Source organism: Synchiropus splendidus, chromosome 9, assembly GCF_027744825.2.
Source record: "Synchiropus splendidus isolate RoL2022-P1 chromosome 9, RoL_Sspl_1.0, whole genome shotgun sequence".
Classification (NCBI taxonomy): Eukaryota; Metazoa; Chordata; class Actinopteri; order Syngnathiformes; family Callionymidae; genus Synchiropus; species Synchiropus splendidus.
The window spans coordinates 6879314-6901172 of NC_071342.1; the positions used below are offsets into that span (position 1 = coordinate 6879314).

The 21859-nt window shown below is 43.4% G+C and overlaps 3 protein-coding genes across 3 annotated transcripts; 2 read left to right on the forward strand and 1 right to left on the reverse strand.

Moving 5' to 3' along the window:
- The first annotated feature begins 7270 nt into the window (after positions 1 to 7270).
- LOC128764790 (max-interacting protein 1-like) lies at positions 7271 to 15708 on the forward strand. Its single transcript, XM_053874932.1, has 6 exons — positions 7271 to 7561; positions 8699 to 8801; positions 8917 to 8946; positions 9581 to 9695; positions 13116 to 13275; positions 13342 to 15708. Exons 1-6 carry the CDS (start codon positions 7366 to 7368, stop codon positions 13503 to 13505), a joined length of 768 nt encoding a protein of 255 aa, XP_053730907.1. The 5' UTR covers positions 7271 to 7365; the 3' UTR covers positions 13506 to 15708.
- A 188-nt stretch (positions 15709 to 15896) lies between these two features.
- On the reverse strand, positions 15897 to 18895 carry smndc1 (survival motor neuron domain containing 1). The gene is made up of 6 exons (XM_053875343.1): positions 18750 to 18895; positions 18307 to 18426; positions 17760 to 17902; positions 17431 to 17592; positions 17194 to 17347; positions 15897 to 16354 (listed from the first exon to the last, which is right to left on the reverse strand). The coding sequence occupies exons 2-6, from the start codon at positions 18424 to 18426 to the stop codon at positions 16217 to 16219; spliced, it is 717 nt and encodes a 238-aa protein (XP_053731318.1). The 5' UTR covers positions 18750 to 18895; the 3' UTR covers positions 15897 to 16216.
- Positions 18896 to 19885: 990 nt separating this feature from the next.
- Positions 19886 to 21455, forward strand: LOC128764961 (alpha-2A adrenergic receptor-like). The gene has a single exon (XM_053875266.1). The coding sequence runs from the start codon at positions 20065 to 20067 to the stop codon at positions 21238 to 21240; it is 1176 nt and encodes a 391-aa protein (XP_053731241.1). The 5' UTR covers positions 19886 to 20064; the 3' UTR covers positions 21241 to 21455.
- The last annotated feature ends 404 nt before the right edge of the window (positions 21456 to 21859 follow it).

Genomic DNA, 21859 nt, shown 5'->3' on the forward strand with positions numbered 1-21859 from the left:
ATCAACGTGTGATAGCAGACGTGGGCAAAGTGCGGCCATTTTCCCCTCATTTCCCAGCTCCGATTGTCTGCCACCAATGCCACTAATAGGAGTAAGCGCACTAAAAATTCTAAATTTAATTTGACAGTTTTAATATAAAAATACTTTACAGTTTTTTTGAACTTTCAAAAAACTTTTTTTTTCAAAACATATTCATAAGTGTAATGAAAAAAAGTGTAGAGGTTATTGAGGTTGATCTCGAAAGACTTTATTTCAACAAGAACTGGACCATTGTGGTCAACGCCTGAAACTGAAGATTTACTCAACAAGCTTTATGAAGTTGAGTCATGAATGGAATAAGGAATGAATGAAAAGTATGAAAATTGCCATTGTACCACATCTGGTGGTGATGGGCTGATGAGGCTTCACGAAAAGTGTCCTTGTTTTCAGAGCCCACTAGATGGCACTCTCTGCCCGAAAGTTATTTGGATTTGAGGAACCATTTTGCTCAAACTTCACTTCATTTTTCTAACCATCTATTGAATGATGGCACTGTTTCATGAAGCTCCATCAGATGGCCGCTAGTTACTGAGCAGTTCCTCTTGAGCTGGCTCGACTGGCTGAAGACGACTGGAGTGGCTGACGTCCAGAACCTGGTTCACTTGCTTGATCACTTGGCTGACTGACCCCCACTAATAACATACAAACCTCAGTGGGAAACAAAGAAATGAACTCATCTCTCACTCGCTCAAATCTCAGGACTGTTACTTTTGTGTAACTCATCTTGTGGAAAGACCAGTCAGGAAATGAGGGAACAACAAGTAACTGTGTTTCATGACTGGTGACCATGCAGCTTCAACACTAAAATCGATGTCGTATAAAATGTCATGAATACACACGAGCTTTACGTCTAACGTCTATGTCAGTCTGGGCTCAGTCATGAAGCTGTCCCCACAGCAACAGAGAGCAGACAACACGACGGTTCTCAAACAGCACTGAAAGGTCCCGCCGCACCTGTGGCGTTCGGCGACATACACATCCATCCTTTGAAACTGTGCCACAAATACAGTTCAAAAATAAACCATCAACTGAACAAGCTACTTACCTTTAGATTTTCCTGGAGCTGCTGAGGCCAGACGTTTTATTTAAAGCATCATACAGTGACCACAATTTAACTTCATTTTTAAATGCTGTTTTCACCAGGGTGAAAGACTGGAAACATAACCCCAATATTCAACAATTAACACTGACTAAACTAAACCTCAGACCCAGTAGCTGATCAATCTGTCAGGATATAAAGTAGTTTGCGATACTCCAGACACAGTTTTCATACTGGACTGCCTTGCAAATCTATCTGACTCGACCTTTTTTCATTTATTCATGTCTTCATTACGGGTTGGTCCTTTCATCTCTTGGTACACTTTCATTTTCCACTTGCGTGTTATTGTCGACTCTGCGGTTTGTTATGCCTTTGCTGTTTTTTTTTGGGTTTTTTTGACAATTTATTGTCATATTACAGACATTTATTGGATGAAGACGAAATTGGCTGAGGAAAGGGGCCACTCATTTTCTTTATCTGGGAGAATAAATCCATTGTGACAATATAGAAAATGTGTTGTTTGCCATCAAAAACGAAACAAACCGACCTGTGTTCATCAGATAAGTGTGAGAGACAAGATGAGAGTGTTTCGATCAGGGACCAACACTGATTCGCTGTTTAATCTGGAGCACAAGTTTCATCTTACAAGTGCTTCAATTGTTGCGGTACAGTTCGGTACATCCATATGGTCTGATAGCTGACATCACTATGTTTCCGCTGGAATTCATTTTCATTTCTAATCTCAACATGCTCTGTGACCTTTGACCCGAGCGATCCTCTGGAGGGGCTGGTGAGGGGGGTGGTGGGGGGCGGTATTAAGGTCTTGTCACCCCCCCACCCACCACCACATGAACACCTGTTAGAGACATCAAATCCCCTCTTTGTCTCGGCAGCCCCTCTCTGAGTGGATCGCCATGACAACAGCCATTCATATCATGGCTGCAGACTGATTATACAGCTTCACACGCTCAATTATCAGAGAGCAGCACTTTGTTTTAGAGGGGGAGGACGCAGAGCCTCACGGAAGAAAACCCTGTCTTCATTAGTCAGGTTGTCCGTATGGTGGGGGGGTGAGTGCTTCGTGACTCTCGTGATGTGTTCACTTCACGTTGCACCATGTACTGTACCGTGTACAGCAGAAAACCTGTAACAAATACACTCACCGCTTGTTTGTTTAAGCTTCATACAGTGTGAATTGGCGCTTTTAAAAGAATCTAGTTTGACTGTTGTCGGAGATAGTCCCCACCTGAGTGCTGAATGAAGCTCAGCAGGTGGAGAAGATGTACAACATGTCAACAAGATGTCAAGGAGCTGAGCCTTGTTGCTTGCCTTTCTTCCTGCTGTGAACCAGGATGCAGCTTGTTTCTTCTGGCTGTTCCCACCATGGTCAACTCAACTTTTTGGAAACAGCGGTATAAACTTGGATGTTTTACTCACAACTCATGCCAGGATCATATCTTTGTGACATATACTGTCTATTCCAAGGCTTGTTTGGCTTGTAAATCGCCTCAAATCAACTGTGATGTTTCAGGTTGTCGCTGAGCAGCAGGAGCTCCTCCATCTTGTTTGGAACCTCTTTGACTGTTGCCATACTGTCAAATGACTGATAGCAAGGATCACAGTTCCGCAGTTTCTGCTCTCCATATTTACCACAAAAGGTGAACTAACAGCACTATTTTGTTTGTGTTGAAACACTTCCATGGGCAGCACCATCAAATATTTGGCCTCACTGATGAAAGTAAAAATATTTTCTGACTTTTGCTTTGTACAAATTTAACCAGAACATGAGGCATATATCCGACCATGATCAGAAATTGAGGTGTTGCTGTTATAATAAAGAGACAAAGATGGTTGTTGTGAAGGACAGTCGCCCCAACGTCGTCTCAAAAAACAAGTCATACTTTATTTTCTGGAAAGAAGAAGAAGAACGACAAGAAGGACAAGGAGGAGGCAGAGGAGGAGGTGAAGAAGAATAAATAAGAACAAGGAGGAGACAGAGGCAGAGGAGGGAAAGAAGAAGAAGAAATACGATGAGGAGTGAGAGAAGAACGAGGAGGAGGGAAAGAAGAAGAAATAAGATTGAAGAGGGGGAGGAGGAGGAGCAGGCAAAGAAGAAGAATGAAGACGAGGTGGAGGAGGAGGAGGGGAAGAAGAAGATAAAAGAAGAACATGGAGGAGGAGCAGGAGAAGGACGAGAGTTGCAGAAGGATAAGGAATAATAATAATAATAGGAGTAATAAAATTTAAACGTAAAAAGAATTTTCACTTCTCAAATTCCATTAACAAACATGAGCGATTCAGCTCCACTGCAGTGCAAGTCTGGGAAAACAGAGAAAGATGAGTCCATCCACAACAACAGTGTCAGCTTCATGCATGAGCTCATGCAGGCCAGATAAGAACAGGAAATGAGTTGCATGTGGCCCTCGGGCCTCACATTGTGTCTCTGTCTGCTAAACAGTTGAGTTGTGTAAAACATTTCAGTCTCCTGCTCCAGTCAGAACTCAGCTGCTTCTCTGTAATATGCAATACTGTGGTGTGGATAAAGTCAGTCTAACACGCACTGAGGTCAACATCTTCAGCGTGCGTGGGTTCGGGTGGCTGGGCCCGTCCTGACAGCTCTAAAGAGCAGGTGACGCTCGTCTTCTCGCTGGAGTGTCCTTCTGTGGTGACCTCGGGGCAAACAGCAGCTATTGTCTTTAGAACAAGGGGGGAGTGTCGCGGCACAATGCAGCTTCTCAACACATCATCAACATGTGTGAGGGCAGGCTGCCGTCACATTCACCTCCAACAAAAACCCCTGACCCGGTGAGGGGGAACCGGCACACTGCGACCGGCCACTTTTGTAATCCACAGCCTACTTCAGATGACTCCAGTTGGGGTCACTTTCTGCTCCGGCCCCTCAGCGGGTCAGCTCTTCCAGCAGCCGCTCGGCACTCATGGACCTGTTTCTGGTTCTGTGCCCCTCTGAGTTGCTCTTCCGGTCCCGCTTCTCAGGGTCATGCGATACAGATGCTTGGCTTACTACGCACATAAAGCGTTGTGGTTTGAAGACTACAGTCTGATATCCAGAATAAATGTGAGGTAACTTGAGGTCCCTTATTGATCCCATCTTTTGAAGAGTCGTAAAGAGGATTGTCACGCTGATCATCGGTGAAACACATTCAGCAGGGTCAGCTGTGACACGGACGACAGGTCTGTCCTGCTTTAAAGAGACGTCAGACAGGAAGATCAATGAGGACGTGTTATGTGTGACAGTGTGTGTACCGTGTGCCCTCACGCTGCTCTTGTCTTCATTGATTGGAATGAAGTTCTGCCCTGCAGGGAGGTTTCTGGAGCCATCTTCACGCTTAGGGTAATGGTAGCATTTTGGATCTCGGAACTGCTCTGAGGTGTCAACACGGCCACAACATCACATCATTCCCTCTAATGTGTTCCAAACTCACCATCAGTGGTCGCCCCAGCAAGTGAGTGTCCTCCATCCGAGTCCATCTTCATCATCCTCCCTCGACACACCTGTCCTTTTCATGTCCTCCTTTACCACATCCACAAAACGTCTTCCGCTTCTCCTTTGAACTTCTCCATCAACATTCTTCATCAGACCTGTCTCTCCATTCCACAGATCATCTGGGGTCCATAACTTTGTCTATAAACTTCCTGGTCGCAACCGGTGACACCTGAGCATCTCCCTGTCGGCCACTATTAACTTGACTTCTTGTCGTTGAGACAGAGTCTCTCCACCAGGGGTCTCAAACTCAATTGACCAGGGGGTCGCTTGAGGCAAAGTCTTGGTGAAGTCATCCCAACAAATATCATCGGGGTATCTGCACCTAAGGTTCTGAGGTGAAGTTCACGTTGTACATCTGAATTTACTTGGACATTGGCCAGACACATGCTATAATTGGACACCTAGTGGTGAGCTGCTGAACTGCATCCTATGGGTCGCAAGTGTCTTGTGGACTGTCTCCAACCATAGACCATGGTTCCCACTCATCTGAATGAGATCACCCCTGACAGTTGTGTCCAACCATTCCACTGCGCCTGCACTCTCTCTCCACCACCCAGGATCGAAAAGCAAAAACACCCATCTAAGTAGTACACAACCAAGACAATGCTAGCTTCCAGAGCAGAACTTGTTGCAAAGATGAGAAGCCGATGCCAAACTCAACCACGGACTCAGCCTGTGACACCTCTCATGCTTGTGTCATACCAGATCAAATCAAGAGAAGTTGGCTTCAAGCTGAATGAGCATCAACTGTTTCAAAAACACAGAAATGTTAGCTCCGATCAGACTGTGGCTTCAGCAAATGATGGCACACAAACGCCGTCATTCCCTACACCAGAACGAATGGAGGTCTTTGCTGGAGTCAGAGCAGCAGCCACACTGATGGTCTCAGTTACCAGGCAGCTGAAACAGACTCCATGGGAGGGAGCGAGTCTCTCCCAGGCGTCCGTTACAAGCCGGACCACATCTGCAGCAGGCCGGCCATCTGCACCCATTGTCTCGGAGGCACAACACAGGCCTGCACGCATGGCTGCTCTTGTAAAGAGCCGCCCTTTCCCCCCTCGGTCCTCCACCGTCCCTCACGGTCTGCAGAGAAAATGACTTCTTAATCACCGAAAGTGGCAACAGAAGTGAAGAATCAGATGGGCAGAGAATTCAATTTCAAGGTTAAAGCGCATAACTCACAGCAGGAAGACAAAGACACTGTTGTGGGATTCATGTGCACTGGAGGTCACGTCCAACACGGATCGTTACACGTTCACTGAACCCACATTGCAGCAATGTGTACCAGAGACGGACATACGAAATAAAAACGTAAACTATAGGTAATAAAATGGGTGACCTGATGATAAATGACTATTTAATTATTAACTATTTTATTTAATCACTTGATTTGTATTTACTTATTTTTCAAACAATGTTTTCACCACACAATAATAATAATAATAATAATAATAAACTCAAAGAAATGTTTCTTCAACAGGTTCAGATTAAATCAATAAATAAATATCATGAAACTTAATTATTAATATAACAATTTGAATAACAACCAATAAAAAAATTGAAACATCTGAAATATGAAACATGTTTTTGATGTACATGATTTTAAAACACAAACCTCATGAATTTTATAACCACTGAATATGTTTTAGCAGCGATCATCACCTTTCATTGGTGTGCAGGCATTTTAAAAAGCATCTCTCAACTGTCAAAAACTGCCATATTTTACAGCAAACTGTTCAGAATCATTAAAGAAAAAGTTGAAATAAATGGGGAAAAAACTCTTTAAAATACAAAAACATTTGCTGCAGTTGTGTGAAATATAAATCCAATTCCACTGAAGTGGGGGAAATTCAGGGTTTGTATGGTGCAAGTTTGGCCCCAAAATGACTTGGGGTTGGAACATGCAGCATAAAATGGAAACTCATTAGAATGATAAAGCATCTGTCGTATGAATGAATGAATCACCAGCTTTCTTCTTTGATATGGAAAGTGTCACAAGTGCACATTCATCAGCATTTCATTGAAATCCGTTTGTGAAATTACGAGTTATTTACAAGGTATTTTGTTCACTAATAGACTTCTTAACAAGAAGAGTGAGTGGGATGAAACAGGAGCCAAAAACGGGGAAGCCCTGGCATCCATCAGGCATTCGCAGTAGAACAATAAGCTAGAAACCACTGGAGGTGTTTGGGGTGCGTGGTGAGGGCAGTGAGTGAGGACCATAAAGATTGCTATCCCAGGCGTGTCCAGAAGCAGGAGGAGGAAGGATGCTTCAATAAAAACTAGGATAAAGATGACCGAGTTGGTGTGGAACTGAAACAGCTCACAGACAAGACACATTTGTGTATTACATTGTCATAATAATGTAATGAGCGGTGTTGTGCAATGTGCTCCAATAACCTTGATATCAAGCGCAGAGTTGAGCTGATACTAATGACTTTTAAAGTACATGACCTAAATACTCTGCTGATGTGACACCAGCATGCCTTTATATAAGCCAGCGGCCAGGCCCAGATGCCGTTATTTCGGGACGGGGACTAGACACCGGAGTCTTATCTGTCAGTCTGCTGCAGTATTGATGCTAAAAAGGCTTTATTATGGTCCTTCGACAATGGCTGTAATGTGCATGCGTTAGGGGGAGGGATTATCCACCAAGTAGGGCAAGTGGCTGGAGCTGAGGAGCGCACTTCCACCCAGCCAGTCATCCGCTCACTGCTCAGGACAGCTCGGCTCTTCTCTTCTTTCTTTCTTTCTTTTTTTTCTACACCCAAACCTTCCGAAAATGGTGAAGTACGTGCAGCAGTGCAGGGAGCTGAAGCCGGAGGAAGCGCTGTCGGAGTCGGACTCGTCCCTGGACCACTATTCCCTCTTATACTCCAAGTGTTCCGCAATGGACCACATCGACACTTTCATGAAGAACGTCCAGGTTCTGCTCGATGCAGCGAATTATATTGAGAACGTGGAGAAGAGCAGCGGAAGTAAGTCTTTTTTTGATTATTTTATTTTGGAGGGGGAGGAGGGGGGTTTAACACGTAATGCGCCGAGCAGACAACAATAGAGGCGACAAAAGACGCGCAGCAGCCGCTCATGTTCCAACTCACCTGCGCGGGGGAAACACACAGAGAGGAATCCGTTTCAAACCAACCTCTAAAGCGCAAAAATAAATAAGAAAAATACTTCAGGTCCGCCTGCAAACAGTTAAAAGAGACAGAGTTCCTGCAACAATAGCCTGCAGCACTGACCTGCTTTAATGCATGCCTTTGTACATCGCTTTAAATGCCTCTTATAGTAATTTTAATGATACATTCTGGTTTTCTCATGAATACATTTGCGCTTAATTCTTAAAATAATCGTTTAGAGCATCTAATATTACGTTTTACATTCGAGTATTCCCTATACTAAAAATGCACATTCATCGCCGTGTCATCTGCGACGTGACTCCGTCAATATCGCGCCAAACGTCGTGGGAAAAGAACATTAATTTGTTAAATCCTGCAGTCGCTCAATGGGGCAGCTGGGTTTCCTTGTATGTGTTGTTCACATGGTTTCCACATGGAACAAATCGGAGAGCTCTGATTGGTGGTCCAGGCGAGGGTCAACGCAGACAGCCAATTGGAAAGAGGGGTGCGTGTGACGTCGTATGTTACTGGGAGAAAGGGATTATGGGACATGTAGGCTTCGAGGAAAACCGTCAGAACACTCGAATAGTTCAAGTGAAGGCTATTTTAACGATTTAAAAGTCACGTTTGCATCTAAAATCAATGCTTGGTCAAGTGCAAGTATCCAAAATAACGTTTTAATTGAGCCTTTTTCTCTCTTTAACAGATTCTTAAATAGTGCTGATATGTTTCAGTTCATCTCGATTCATCTGAATTGTATTCTTTCGTTATTGAAGAATTCGTGAGCGCCATCATCTTGGAAATAGATGTATAATGTTCTGCAGAGTTAGAGAGATTTTAGCTTTTACTTTCTATTTATCACTATATTATGCACATCACAGTCAATTTTCTAAAGTCAATTAACAACCAGATGAAACCTTTGCTTCAGATGATTTCGTAAATTCACTAAATGTTGTTTGGATCTATGTTTTTAATGTCCATCTTGAACTCCTGCAGAGTGCGAGCATGGATATGCGTCATCACTACCTGCCATGCAGACGACGCACCAACTTAAACAACGTAAATTCAAGAGCAGGAAATTGGAAAGCTTCCACAATAGGTTGGTCAAAAACTACATTTACACTGAATTAAGCCGAGTAACAATTGTCTTAACTTGATGTCCTGTGCAGCATGTATTGCATTTGCCAACTCTAAAAATGTCTTGTATTTTATAGGTCTGCACATAACGAATTGGAAAAGAATAGGTAAGTGTTGAACGGATTTAAAAGGCTCAGATAAAAAGGTGCCTGGAACAGTTATCAGCAGAGCTAGCTGCGCCTCAGTTCTGAGTGAAATATCTCTAAAGATGTTTGCTGAATATTAACTACTGCGGCAAACACACCATCACATGACTCATATCTGGAGACAGATCATATGGACGTGTGGTGCGGCCTGAGTTGCTGCTGTGCTCCTGGAGGATCGGCAGACATTTCCCCAGTCAGCAAATGTGAGCGTCTGTTTCTAGACAACAGGGCTCCTTCCTGAGGCGAATCCAAACAGCAGCTTCCTCTCAGCGACTGCAGCACCTTCAGCCGCTTCAAATTTCTGTCGAATTCAAAGGTTGAAGATGAAGGCTTAATTTGACTTGAACAAAATGGTGGCTGCTGCAGACATATGAAATGACATCATAACTTGACCTACATTTTTTTCTCTCCCAATGTTGGAGAGGCATTCGTTTTGGCTGCAGCCAAGGAAGCAGATCGCTGCCAACATTTTAATAACGCTGATATTTGGCTGAGATTAGAGCCACGAGCAGAGCCACCAGTGAACTTCTCGGTCAGCAGGTTTTACAAATGAAGCCACCGTGAAAGAGAAATGACCTCATGTCTCCTCCCTCAGACGAGCTCATCTCCGCCTGTGTTTGGAAAGGTTGAAGTCCCTCATCCCGCTGGGACCAGACTGCAGTCGCCACACCACACTGGGACTTCTCAACAAGGCCAAAGCACATATTAAGGTGTGGCAATCTCACCCCTGTCGTCATGCTTTAATGAGACCAACACTATTATCACACAAACAGACGGCGGTGTTGTTGAAATAGTGACCAAGTCAGACACAAATAACAGCCACAGACACACTTCAACTGAGCTACACAGCGTCTTTCATCATCAAACAGCTGAAGAGTTTGGTAGTCGACTGCAGCTGGAAAGATAAATACTTAGCTTGCGGCTATTATGTTTTGCGCACCTGTAAATGTCCGGCCTTGTCCAAACAATCTGACCTTGTCTGAAGTTTTCCTCCCAAAAAGATGTCACAGTTAATATTTGAGTGAAAACAAATGTAGCTGACATGCCAGGCCTGTATGGGGCGCTGTCATGTTCAAGCTACACACGTCACAGCGAGATAAAAAGTGTGTTTATAGAGTGACCTTTCCAAAAAGAGGCCCTGACGGCAGTCTCCAGTGATCTTAAAATGATGGGTCAGAACAAAAACCTGTACCCGCCTGGGCCTTTCGGGATTCTGTTTGGCAGTACTGTATTGGGCAGCCTTTCTCTCTGATTCCGGATCTCAGCCAAGATCTTGTATCGATGACAGGAGAGTCCCTTAGCAAAGGCTTCTCCATCACAACCCAGAGGGTCACACTCAAAGGTCTCTGTGGTACCATCCACATGTGAAAATGCTGCCTCAGGCTCCGCTCTTTCACAACTTGAATCCTACCTTTGTCATCTTGGAATATGCCGGCATCATGTTGGATGTTCATGGAGCCAGTTGAGCCATTTCTTTGGTCACATGAGGTTGCAGATAGAGTGCTAGTCTGTAGTCCACCACTGCTGCTGATGACTTTTTTGAGTTGCAAAGTTGCGGTCATGCCACCAATGTGAGGAAATCTAGACAAGTGGGTGAAGTATGTCGGGCGCTGAATACGAATGCCGTAAATTCCGGAGCATCAGTTCGAAAGTAGTTTTGAAAAGGGGGTCCAGCGTCGAGACTGACTCATGAAACAAACTCGGCAATGTTCTGCACTTGGATCATGAACTCCTCACAGCTTTTATTGACCTTCAAGCGCTCAAAATGTGCAGTTTTTGCCCTCGTGTCCGAAGTTCTGACACCACAGATGGGCGCTGTTGGCGGAGCCGCGGACACATGGGTGGAAACAGCACATTTTGAGAGCTTTACGGTAAATACAACACCTGTGGTTCCATTGGTTTGATGTGATGAGACTCAATAGTTGGGCAGCATGGCTCCTTAGCCGGAAAAAAATCCATATATTAGCCGCGTTGTTGTCTAAGCTAGACCGCAAGAAAAAAGTAGCGGCTTATAGTCCAGACATTACGGTATACCAGTCATGCAGACACACATATTCCTTAATACAAAGGAAACTGAAGACATTTTAAAATATTAATGCTGTTTCCAGTGTGGTCTCCATCATGATGCACTCACGTGCATATGGCAGTCACCTCTCACATTGTCCATCATTTCTTGAGCACTTTTACACTACATGTTGCGAATGATGAACTCCATGACTTGACAACAGTGTCGTTCATGTAGTGTTGATGTAATAATTCATAAATTGTGTAATACATCTCTGTGCAGAATCAGAATCAGAAAAGTTTCTTAATCCTGAGGGAAATTCTGTTCGTAACATGCTCTGTACACAACATATAACAGTAAAATGAAAAAGAAATAATATTATAAAGTGCAACAAGCTATACAAAGAGCTTATAAACAATGTGCAAGAAAATGCAGATTCAAGAAGAGAATGAACAGAATATTGTGCCAAAGAATCCTTCACTGTACATTTTTCAGGGATGAATTGTACATTTTTATGATTGCATTAGAAGAGGTAAATCATCTCATCAGTCTCTTGTCGTCTTCACTTTCAATTTGGATGTGTCTGGTGATGGCTGGAGCGTCTGATGCCACCACGCTGCCGATGTCACAAACTGAACCAAATCTGGTGTCTCCTCATTGGTCACCGCCGTTCTGTCGCGTGTTCCTGCTGCAATGTAATCTGGCCGTCCAGCAGCACTGAACATAAACCAGCGCTCAGCGTCCACTGTGCTCATTCTGTCCATGAAAGTGTTGGTCGTGATATGAAAGCAGGGCTGTGGGAGTAGGAGCCCAGCAGGGGGTCATAATAGATAAAGCACCCGTGATGTCCGCGGCTGACTCGGGGGCTCTTTGAAGTCCAGGAAACGTGATTTTCTAACACTGCTCTGATGTATTTTTGGAGATTGTTTTGGTGGCTGGAACAGGTGCAGCCGGCACGAAGGAAGGACGAGTGTCTCCCTGTTTGACTGGGATGATTCCCTGGACGGCACAGGCAGCGCTGGCTGAGCTTAAGACAGAATGTCTTTAATTTCAAATTTCATAGATTTATATTTGGCTAGGCAGAGAGCTGTGTGAGGGATGCGGTTCACCGATCACACCGCTTGTGTTATTCTGCTGCGGAGGCCTCAGCAGTGTAATAAAGTGATGTTGACAAGGCAGCGCAGGGAATAAACTTCACAATCTGCTGCCAATAGGAAACATCCTTCATGCTGTACTGGTCTCATTGTTACGGCTATCAATTATGAATTATTATTATTATGGATTATATACTTGATGAGCTCGACCTGGAACTAAAATGACTGATCTTGTTGAGTCTTTGACTGTTGCAGAGCATTATGGGTTTTTCAGAATGACAGTTTTGAATTTAACATGGCGGGTTTCGAAATGGCTCAGTGAATGTGCTGTGTGTTTGTTTTGGCTTCAATCTGAGATCGATCTGTTAATAAAAAATATTAATAAACTAATTCACTATTTATTTACTTGTTGTTTAGAATGAACTTTCGGTGACTGTTCCAGGGCAAAATCTAGTCAGGGTTAACAAGACATTAATCAATATTTAACAATGATTAATTACTGGCTAATATGCTGCAAATACACTTGTGAATAAGTTGTTTATTAATAGTAATAAATGTAAACTTATCGGTGTAATGTCATGTTATTTTTGACGTTTTTTTTTTTAACCTTTTTTTTAAAGAGGGGTAAAAGAACAAAATTTAATAAATGATGAAAGAAAGTTCAAATTATTTCTGAACTCATGAGGCCCACATAAACCTAGACTAAGGGCCTCATGTGGCTCCCGAGCCTCGTGTTTTAAGATACATCTTTTTGCTGTGTTCCACACTACAAGCCTTTTTACCAATTAAAAAGGTTCAAATGAGTCTTAGTTTGTTTGTTTTTTCAGGGTAACACCTTATGACAAGCCAACAAATGTGTTGCTCAGAATTGTTTACGTGTCAAAGATGTGAGTCTAAGTTACGTGCAGTTATCTGGATTGATCCTCATATGTGGATGTTATTTGAAGCTGGAATTCCAGCTCTCAGGTTCCTACGAAGTGTTTAATAGTTAGTCATCAATAATGTTTTATGTTTACTGACTTATGTTTCAGAAACTTGAAGAGGTGGACAGAAGGAGTCAGCACCAGCTGGACACGCTGGAAAGGGAGCAGAGGCACCTGCAGAGGCAGCTGGCTCAGCTGCAGCCTCTGGGCGAGCGGGTGCGAATGGAGAGCGTGGGCTCACCAGAGGACTGTTCAGAGTCGGACAGAGGTGAGCTCAGACGCCGCCGCTGTCCTCAGCCTTCATTGACACCTCTCTCTCTCTCTCTCCGTGCAGAGGAGATAGAAGTGGATGTAGAAAGCACCGAGTTCTCCCATGGAGAGATGGACAGTGTCAGTACCAGCTGTGCCAGCGACCTGGACGACCACAGCAGCCGGCAGAGCTCGGCCAGCGACGAGGGCTACTCCACCTGCAGCCTGAAGCTGGCCTTCTCCGCCTGAAAACACCAGCTTGTACCTTTCAATCCAGCTTCCAATCTCGAAAATTCCACGTCTCCATTTTCCTGGTTCCGATGGACGAGAGGCTGAGCCGAACACTGGACTCCTTAGTTGATCTGTTGAGCTTCTTCATCGAGAGTCGGACCCCAGCACTTCAGCACAGTAGCCTGGATCATTCCCTGTTAGCCTCCAGCACAGCCCCCACACGTTAGCATCCACGAATGACTTCGCCGTCAATTCGTCGTCGCTGCTTTTGAGTGTATCTTCTGAGGAGTCCAGAATTCTGATCGGCCCGTCCGTCTGAACCCGAACAGAACCAGCCTCAAACCTTCCGAAATCCTCCAGCCTTAACTCTGACTCATTCCACTCTCATACTGAAACGGCAATATTCTCTTCTGAAGCTGAAGTTTGAACCCACAATCACGTCGGTGGCCCGTCCTCGCAGGACCCCCCACAACCTTCAATCAAGTCCTGTCTTGTATACCAGCAGAAGTACCAGCTTCAAGCTCACCGTTGGCAGTTTTCTCCATTAGACTCGTGAAAATTCGCCCTTTTGCGTCAAGCGCTTTCACGTCCACGCTCGTCACGGCGAGAATCTCCGCATTCCAACAAATATTTACGACACACCTTGCGCTTTGAGACGCACAGCTATCAACCCACGTGTCGTCCTCGCTCCCGTCCAAACGGGTGGTTCGACCCACCCTCGCAATTCTAATTTATTTTGCATATTATAATATTTATTTTTGGTATATTTAATTGTACTGTAGCTAGATCTTGGTCATGCTTGAATGAAAAAACGTCGACAAAAACAAAATCCCGAACAGCTTTTTTTCAATTCCAGACAGTGATAAGCTACCACACACTTGTCCAAGCACAAGGCTTTAAGCAATAACGCATTTACTTTTGTCGTATCTTCCACTCAGCTGTGATCTACGGCGGCGGGCTGGAGCCACAGACGGGAAAAAGATGGACGCTTTGGTTGCTTTTTAAATACCGCATTCCAACCAGACCACTAAGCTGACTCTGTTTCATGAAGCTTCATTAAAAACAGTGCCCTTATCAGAGCACACTAGGTGGCACTGTCTGTTCTGTAGTCGTTGAACAACTATTTTAATGAAACTTTGCATCATTTTTGAGCCAAGAGCGCCACCTCCTGAGCTCAGAAAATGAGGTTTTGTGAAGCTTCAGCTAGTTTTTGGTTGTAAAATAGGTCAATTGGAAAGAAACTTTGTAAACTTCTGCCAGACAATAGTTTTATAGCGTATATTGTTACAGAAATTCTCTAAATTGAGTCACCAATTCTTGCTCAAAAATGAATTATGGGTTTGTATCGAGTGTTTTGTAGCCCTAAATGCTAAGCATTTTCAAATGTTGGCTATTTCAGGGGATGAGTAACGTTACATGCTGCAAGGGAAGCAGACTTTGACAGAAATAAAAGAATCACGAAAATATGAAAATGACTCTGCTCATCACAAATGGTAGAAGTTTAAAAGGTTTATTTGTAAATTGAGACTCCAATTTTCCAAGAGAGGAACTTGCTCCACAGTCTTCTACTGAAGTGAAACTCCTCACAACCACTGCTGTCCTTTTCTTCTCTCTAAAAGGCCCAGACGCTCCGTCACGACCAAAACACACCAACACAAACCGTCGTCGCTACCAATGAGCGTTTTAATGATTGTAATTGAACTGCTGGTGCATGTGTTTTTCGAATGTAACCCCCTCGATCATGTTGTAAATGTGATTCTGAATTGACCACTCCTTCAAAAGATGTCTGTGGCATGAACACGGGTATGAGCTTACTTTCATGTTTCAAGCTGTTTTTCAAAGAATCTGAAGGATGTCCCGCCACTTGCACTGCGGCCCTCGAATCAACCAAATTTGACATTTCTCTTTGAGTTACTCACCACCAAATTGTGTCTTAACAGTGACGGTGACTCTTGCACAAGATCCCTGTCAGATCCCCAAGTGTATTTTGGGTACATTTAGAAGAAAAATGATGCACTACGAGAATAAAAAGTCGTCTGTTATGGACGTCAGGTCAAAGAATAACCCTGAATGTTCTTCTCTTTGGTTAATCAGGCGTCCAAGGTGACTATTTATACTGACAACATGCTGCTGGTTCCCTGCTAATGTTTGTTACAATTCCTGACTATTGTTCCTGGAATCTTAATAAACCAATGTACCACCAAGATGGAGTCAGTGTTTTGATCATCAGGACACATTTTTTTGCCCCGCCGAGCCTCATTGGTCACAGTATTCCATCACTCTTCACGGCACCAGTACCAACAACATATGCTGTAAAGTACTGTGTGCAGCCTGCTCATCCTCCTCTGCAATATTTGCAAGGCCACATCACTTCACAACCAGGACTACAGACAAGATTTCAGACACAGATTTATAAAAGTCAAAACAAATGCTTTATTTTACTGGTTTATGTACAGAAATTAAAACGCTAGTTCAGCTTTCACCATCCAACACTATACTTCAAGCTCTTCTGGTCGCCACATCCGGACATTTGGCCTCGATCAGGACGAAAACATCAAGGTGTTGGAGTATATTTGTTCTACTTCAAAAATATATCGGAGACACGCCAACATACTTTTGCGGTTTCTTTGAAATCCAGCTTCACTTGACAAACTTGCATCGTGTATAAACTTAAAGGAAACACCAGACTCTTATAATTAATAACATCATTATATACAGAAGAGAGGAAGTCACTGGGGCATTAGATGTCTGACGTTGTACTTGGATGTGTCGTTATATTGGGTCATAGGTTTGTCGGCGATGCCACACGTTCCAACTCCAACCTTTCCGTTCACGCTTTCTGGAGACGCAAATATACTTCTCTTGACCTGGCAGGATGAGGGAAAACAAACTTTATCAGCCAGTGCAATTCAAAACTCATCTGCTATTGGCCATACATCACACTGAGCAATGCTTTCACTGCCTTCTGCCCCTCAGACAATGCTCTTGGGACTAAAGTAAGTCGATAGTTGGAGAAAAGGCAGTGTAAAGTTGAAACTGTGGACAATTTATAGACTAGGACTTTCTTTATATTGTCATTGCACAAAAACATATCACAATATTATGACAACGAAATTTCGCTCTGAGGCCTCCTGTTTCCAAAAACAAAACTATATGTCCATAAATAAATAAATAAATATTAGAGTTATGGTGCATAACCACATAACTTTTCCATTAGGGGATTAACATATTTCTAAACACCAGGCTTCTGCATCATCAGTGGACCAGTCCTACATTAACAGCAGTCTGGATGGACCTCTGCTAGCAGAGAATATTATTTTTGGTCTTTGTATATGTACATGCCATGTATATGACACTAACAGATCTTGACTTTATTGAATCTATTTCACTGATATGTTCCACCATCATGGAACTTGGCTCAGTTTTTGTTGCTGTGACTGTGAGATACAGAAGTCTGCATGGCCTGAAACACAATTGTACTGGTTTCTTTTGAAGTATGTATCATCCGTGGTTTACAGAATCCCAAAACAGTAGATAAGAACATTGAGCACGATTAACTTCAGTCAACAGAATACTTATTTCTCGTCAAGAGTGGAAGCAACAAGATGCATGTTTGCACGGGTCTGACTGTTTCCAGGGAAGACACTTTTGCATCCAAGATTGCCTATGTGATGATTTATTGAAAAAGAAAAGTGTAATGACATACCTGTCCTTTTTTATTCTTTGAATAAGCCTTGTTATTGAACTGTTGCCATTTGGACTTCTGGACCTCCCGCTCCTGTTCCAACTCCTTCATCCTCTGGACCTTCTTCTGGGCCTTCTTCTTCTTATACTCCCTTTGCTCTGCGACTTGCTCTTTTCTGCACAGGCCAGGAAACATTAGTGAGGTGTCACTGTATAGGATTCAAACATATACAATACAAACAACAGCTGTCGTTTTTACCTGGACTTGGCCTTCAGAAGTCCATCCAGGTCGAAGCCCTTCCCGTCTTCGACTGATTTCAGGTTCTGTAGAGGGATGACCTCAGCGTTCCCGTAGCCAGTGAAGGTCACAGCAGCAGTGCCGTTCTCCCGATCAACCTCTTCAATCTCAGCTTCATAGATCCTGTCAAAGAATCAAGTCTGTAAGCAGGTGAGTATGAGCCAAGACTCAAGCTGGTCATCAAAACATCATGATCACTGAATGACTAGTAAACACTATGCAGCCACACGAATCGGGCAACAACATATATATTTGTAATGTTCACAATAGAGAAGACATGTGACACTCACTGTCCATCCTGACTCCATACAGCCAAACACTTGTCTCCCTCTTTCCACACGTGCTTGACTGGAGCGGCGTCTGCTGCTGTGGTGGTGGACGTGCCTTCACTCGGTTGCGAGCTTATGAGGTCTTTCGTCAAATCTATCACTTCCTGTAGAGCAATTGCATCAGATTGATGGTCATACAATTTCGTGGTAGTTCGACTGCCCAATTGAAGAGTCGATTGTAGTGATCCAGTACAATATGACTGATTGATGGAGCCCAGTGCTAGAAACCTTAGAAACTAACCCTAGAGATGAATGGGACGATAAAGTCAAATGAATTGTTCAGTGCAGCGTAAATATGAGTGATAATCATGCGCTGCATAAGTAGCTGCCTGTGTGTGGCACACAACTTGCAGTGGGTCAAACACAACGGGCAACTTCAACGCCTTAATTTTCTATTAAGGTTACGACTTCCAACGTCTATCTGCATCTCCTGAATAACAACTAAGTATGCGTAATAGAGATCGCAATCTTGCATCTAGCGTTAAGCGAAACATCCGAGTGTACTCACCTGTAAGTCCTTTTGAAGTTTGAGAAGGTCTTCATTACCCTGATCAGTCGATAACGCCACCTCTACTTGCTGAAGCTGAGCTTTGTAGCTGTTCAGCTGTTTGACCAAGTCGTCGGACATCTGTTGTGAGCAAACAAAAAACAGCAGGCTTGACAACGTGCTAGCAGCGTTAGCAACCGCGGCTAAACATAGGACTAAATGGTAAAACGTCGAGATTTGACACACGACGATTTAACGTTTCATAGAACGCGTTAACCACGATATTATTTACGAGGACACGACCCGCGTCCGTGAATCGCAGCTAGAAACAAACCGCGGGCCCATTTTACGCGACGTAAACTAAACGTACGACGGCTAAGCTAACCGCTACTAGCTAAACACCGACCAGAAAACGAAGGACAATTACTCAATCGATACAGTATTGCTTTTCGCCACACCCTTACCTTGGTATAACTGGGTAATTACAATGAAAGCTGGAAATACTGTGATATCAACGCAATAATTACTCAAATCTTTCAGAGAGGAGAACAACAATACGCTCTAGAACAACAAACCGGAAACCGACAACCGAGCTCTCGCGATACTTGACATTATGGCGTCAGTGCGCTAGATCCTCACCAGCCCCTCTGGTGGTGACGTTTGGAATGGCGTGTACTGTACATGTGGACGGGATATGATCCCTCGGTGCACGCGTTTGAGTGCACGTCGACTATTAAATCCGTGTGGTAGATGGTTAACTTACAAATGGCAGAGAAGACATGTTCGGAAACACGATCTAATGTTGTTTTTGGATCGTCCAGTTTGGGTTTCAGCTCAGAATTAAATTCACAATTTCCGAAGAGAGGTCTAAAATCATAAAAATGCAGTGGAAACCTTTATGCTGAACTTTGACCAATGTTTACATGACTCATAAATGGTTTACTAATGTGTGAAAAGAAAGGAAAAAAACAAACAATACAGGATGCAAAATCCGAACTTAAAAAGTCACTGGGCAAAATGACACTGTAATAATAAATATATAAAACATGCATCATCATAGATACACAGTTAGCAAATCTATTTGCTTAAAAATATATATATGTATATATATATATATATATATATATATATATATATATATATATATATATATATATATATATATATATATATACATGTGGCACGCAATGAAACATGATCATACTATATTCAAATGTTATATATTTGTTTGTTCAGTTGATTCCTCCCTATTAAAAGAAAAAAACAACAACTGTTTTACTCCTAAACAGTTTAACAATGAATCCCCCGATATCCTATTGTCCTCTCTTAAATTAAACAAATCTATAACTGTATTTGAGCATTCAGTAGCTCAGTGTTTTGTTTAAGAAATGAGAACAATCAAACCCCTTGTCTGATCATCCAGCCCAATTTTCGGTCAGCGAGATATTGCTTTGATAAATCAAAAAAAACATTGTGAACATCACGATGAGATTTCTCAAACACAGAGGCGGAGCCCCTCCCCTCCTCTCCCACTCCGACCAGCGAAAAGCATCTCAAATCCTGGGCGTCTCATCAAGCTCTTATCACAGAGCAACTCTGAGGCACGACAGCTGGAAACGTCCGCCTTGACCATGGCGCGCTCGGCAGGAAGTCCATTTTTCTGACAAGCTTTCACGTTTTTTGGATCACGCTGCTTTCGATGGCAAAGAGGAAAGATTTGAAAGAGATTGAGAGGATGCATTGAAAAGACTCTTCAACTTTACCTCTCAGCTCATCCTGATGGATTGTCTTAAATTCACCAGAGGGAATGAGACTTCTCATGGACGGGAGGGCTACTCCTGGCAGATCTCGGTGCCTCTGACGATCCTGGTGTGCTTGCTCATCCTGCTGACAGTGATGGGCAACGTCATGGTGGTGATCGCGGTGACCACCAGCCGAGCCTTGAGAGCCCCCCAGAACTTGTTTCTGGTGTCGCTGGCGAGCGCAGACATCCTCGTCGCCACGTCGGTGATGCCCTTTTCGTTGGCGAAAGAGCTGATGGGATACTGGTACTTTGGCAAGGTGTGGTGTGAGATCCACCTGGCGTTGGACGTGCTGTTCTGCACCTCGTCCATCGTCCACCTGTGCGCCATCAGCCTGGACAGGTACTGGTCAGTCACCCAAGCCATTAAGTACAACCTGAAAAGGACGCCAGGTCGGATCAAGTGCACCATCGTCATCGTTTGGGTGTTGGCTTGTCTTATTTCATTCCCTCCTCTCATCACGATGGAGAAGGACGAGGGCGAGGAGGACAGACCGGACTGTAAAATCAACGACGAGAGGTGGTACATCATCTTCTCCAGCATCGCCTCCTTCTTCACACCGTGCGTCATCATGATCACGGTGTACGTAAGAATCTACCAGATCGCCACCAGAAGCACAAGAGCTCCTCTGGGCCAAAGAAAGAGAGAGAACGGTAATGCTGAGAAGTGTGATCTGGACCCCGCAGAGAGGAACCATGACAGGCTCCAAGAAGAGGTCAGAGAAGTCAACGACGGCGACGTGGATGAAGAGGCCTCGTCTTCAGATGGGAACGAGATCTCCATCTGTTCCCTGAAGAGAAGAAAGGGCGCGCAGAAGAGCAAAGTGGCTCAGGGGAAGCCGGGGGAAGCTGCCACAAAGCCCAGCGCCGTTCAAGCCAGCAAGTGGAAGGGAAGACAGTACAGAGAGAGACGCTTCACGTTTGTTCTGGCAGTGGTCATGGGGGTGTTTGTTCTCTGCTGGTTCCCTTTCTTCTTCACGTACACGCTGGCTGCCGTGTGCGACTCCTGCTGTGTCCCCAAGGTGCTCTTTAAAACCTTCTTCTGGTTCGGCTACTGCAACAGCTCGCTCAACCCTGTCATCTACACCATCTTCAACCACGATTTCCGCAGGTCTTTTAAGAAGATCCTCTGCAGAAACAACAGAAGAGGCTGATTCTACCGAGACGTAATATTTCAGAATGTAACTGTGATGAGTCATTTGTTGTTGTTTTGCTCTATCAATGACAATTATTCGTAAAAGTGTCATAAAATGTCACTACGGCAAAGTATCTCAATACTCACTGTAAAATCTAAAATCCCGGATGAATATATTCAAATCTGTCTTTTCTTTTTCTTAAACAAATCAAAATAAAACCTCATTTTTGTTGCTGTCAGTCATACTTTTTCATGAGCGCTGCAGGAAAACTAGAATCATTTCTTTCCTGCGTCAGTTATATTTTTTTAAGTGACAAATTGATGCACTGTTGTCAAGTCAATTTGACATTCATTTAAAAAAAAGAATCATATTAAACAGATTTGTTTTCAAATAGTTTTGACTTAATATGTCCTTTCAATTGTGACTCATATTACCATAATTTTTTTGGTCAATATATTAACAATACGATATCGTAATTATCACAATATTGTGATATAGCGCAACACTATTACGACCTGGTTATAATATAATATAATATAATATAATATAATATAATATAATATAATATAATATAATATAATATAATATAATATAATATAATATAACAGAACAGAACATAGCATAACATAACATAATA

What these genes read in the sequence shown, in the direction of transcription:
- LOC128764790 (XM_053874932.1), top strand. Translation starts at nt 7,366, where the DNA reads ATGGTGAAGTACGTGCAGCAGTGCAGGGAGCTGAAGCCGGAGGAAGCG. An exon ending in CGTGGAGAAGAGCAGCGGAA is followed by an intron (nt 7,562 to 8,698) that starts GTAAGTCTTTTT and finishes GAACTCCTGCAG; the next exon opens with AGTGCGAGCATGGATATGCG. An exon ending in CTGTTCAGAGTCGGACAGAG is followed by an intron (nt 13,276 to 13,341) that starts GTGAGCTCAGAC and finishes CTCTCCGTGCAG; the next exon opens with AGGAGATAGAAGTGGATGTA.
- smndc1 (XM_053875343.1), bottom strand. Translation starts at nt 18,426, where the DNA reads ATGTCCGACGACTTGGTCAAACAGCTGAACAGCTACAAAGCTCAGCTT. An exon ending in AACTTCAAAAGGACTTACAG is followed by an intron (nt 17,903 to 18,306) that starts GTGAGTACACTC and finishes ATTGCTCTACAG; the next exon opens with GAAGTGATAGATTTGACGAA. An exon ending in GTATGGAGTCAGGATGGACA is followed by an intron (nt 17,593 to 17,759) that starts GTGAGTGTCACA and finishes ATTCTTTGACAG; the next exon opens with GATCTATGAAGCTGAGATTG.
- LOC128764961 (XM_053875266.1), top strand. Translation starts at nt 20,065, where the DNA reads ATGGATTGTCTTAAATTCACCAGAGGGAATGAGACTTCTCATGGACGG.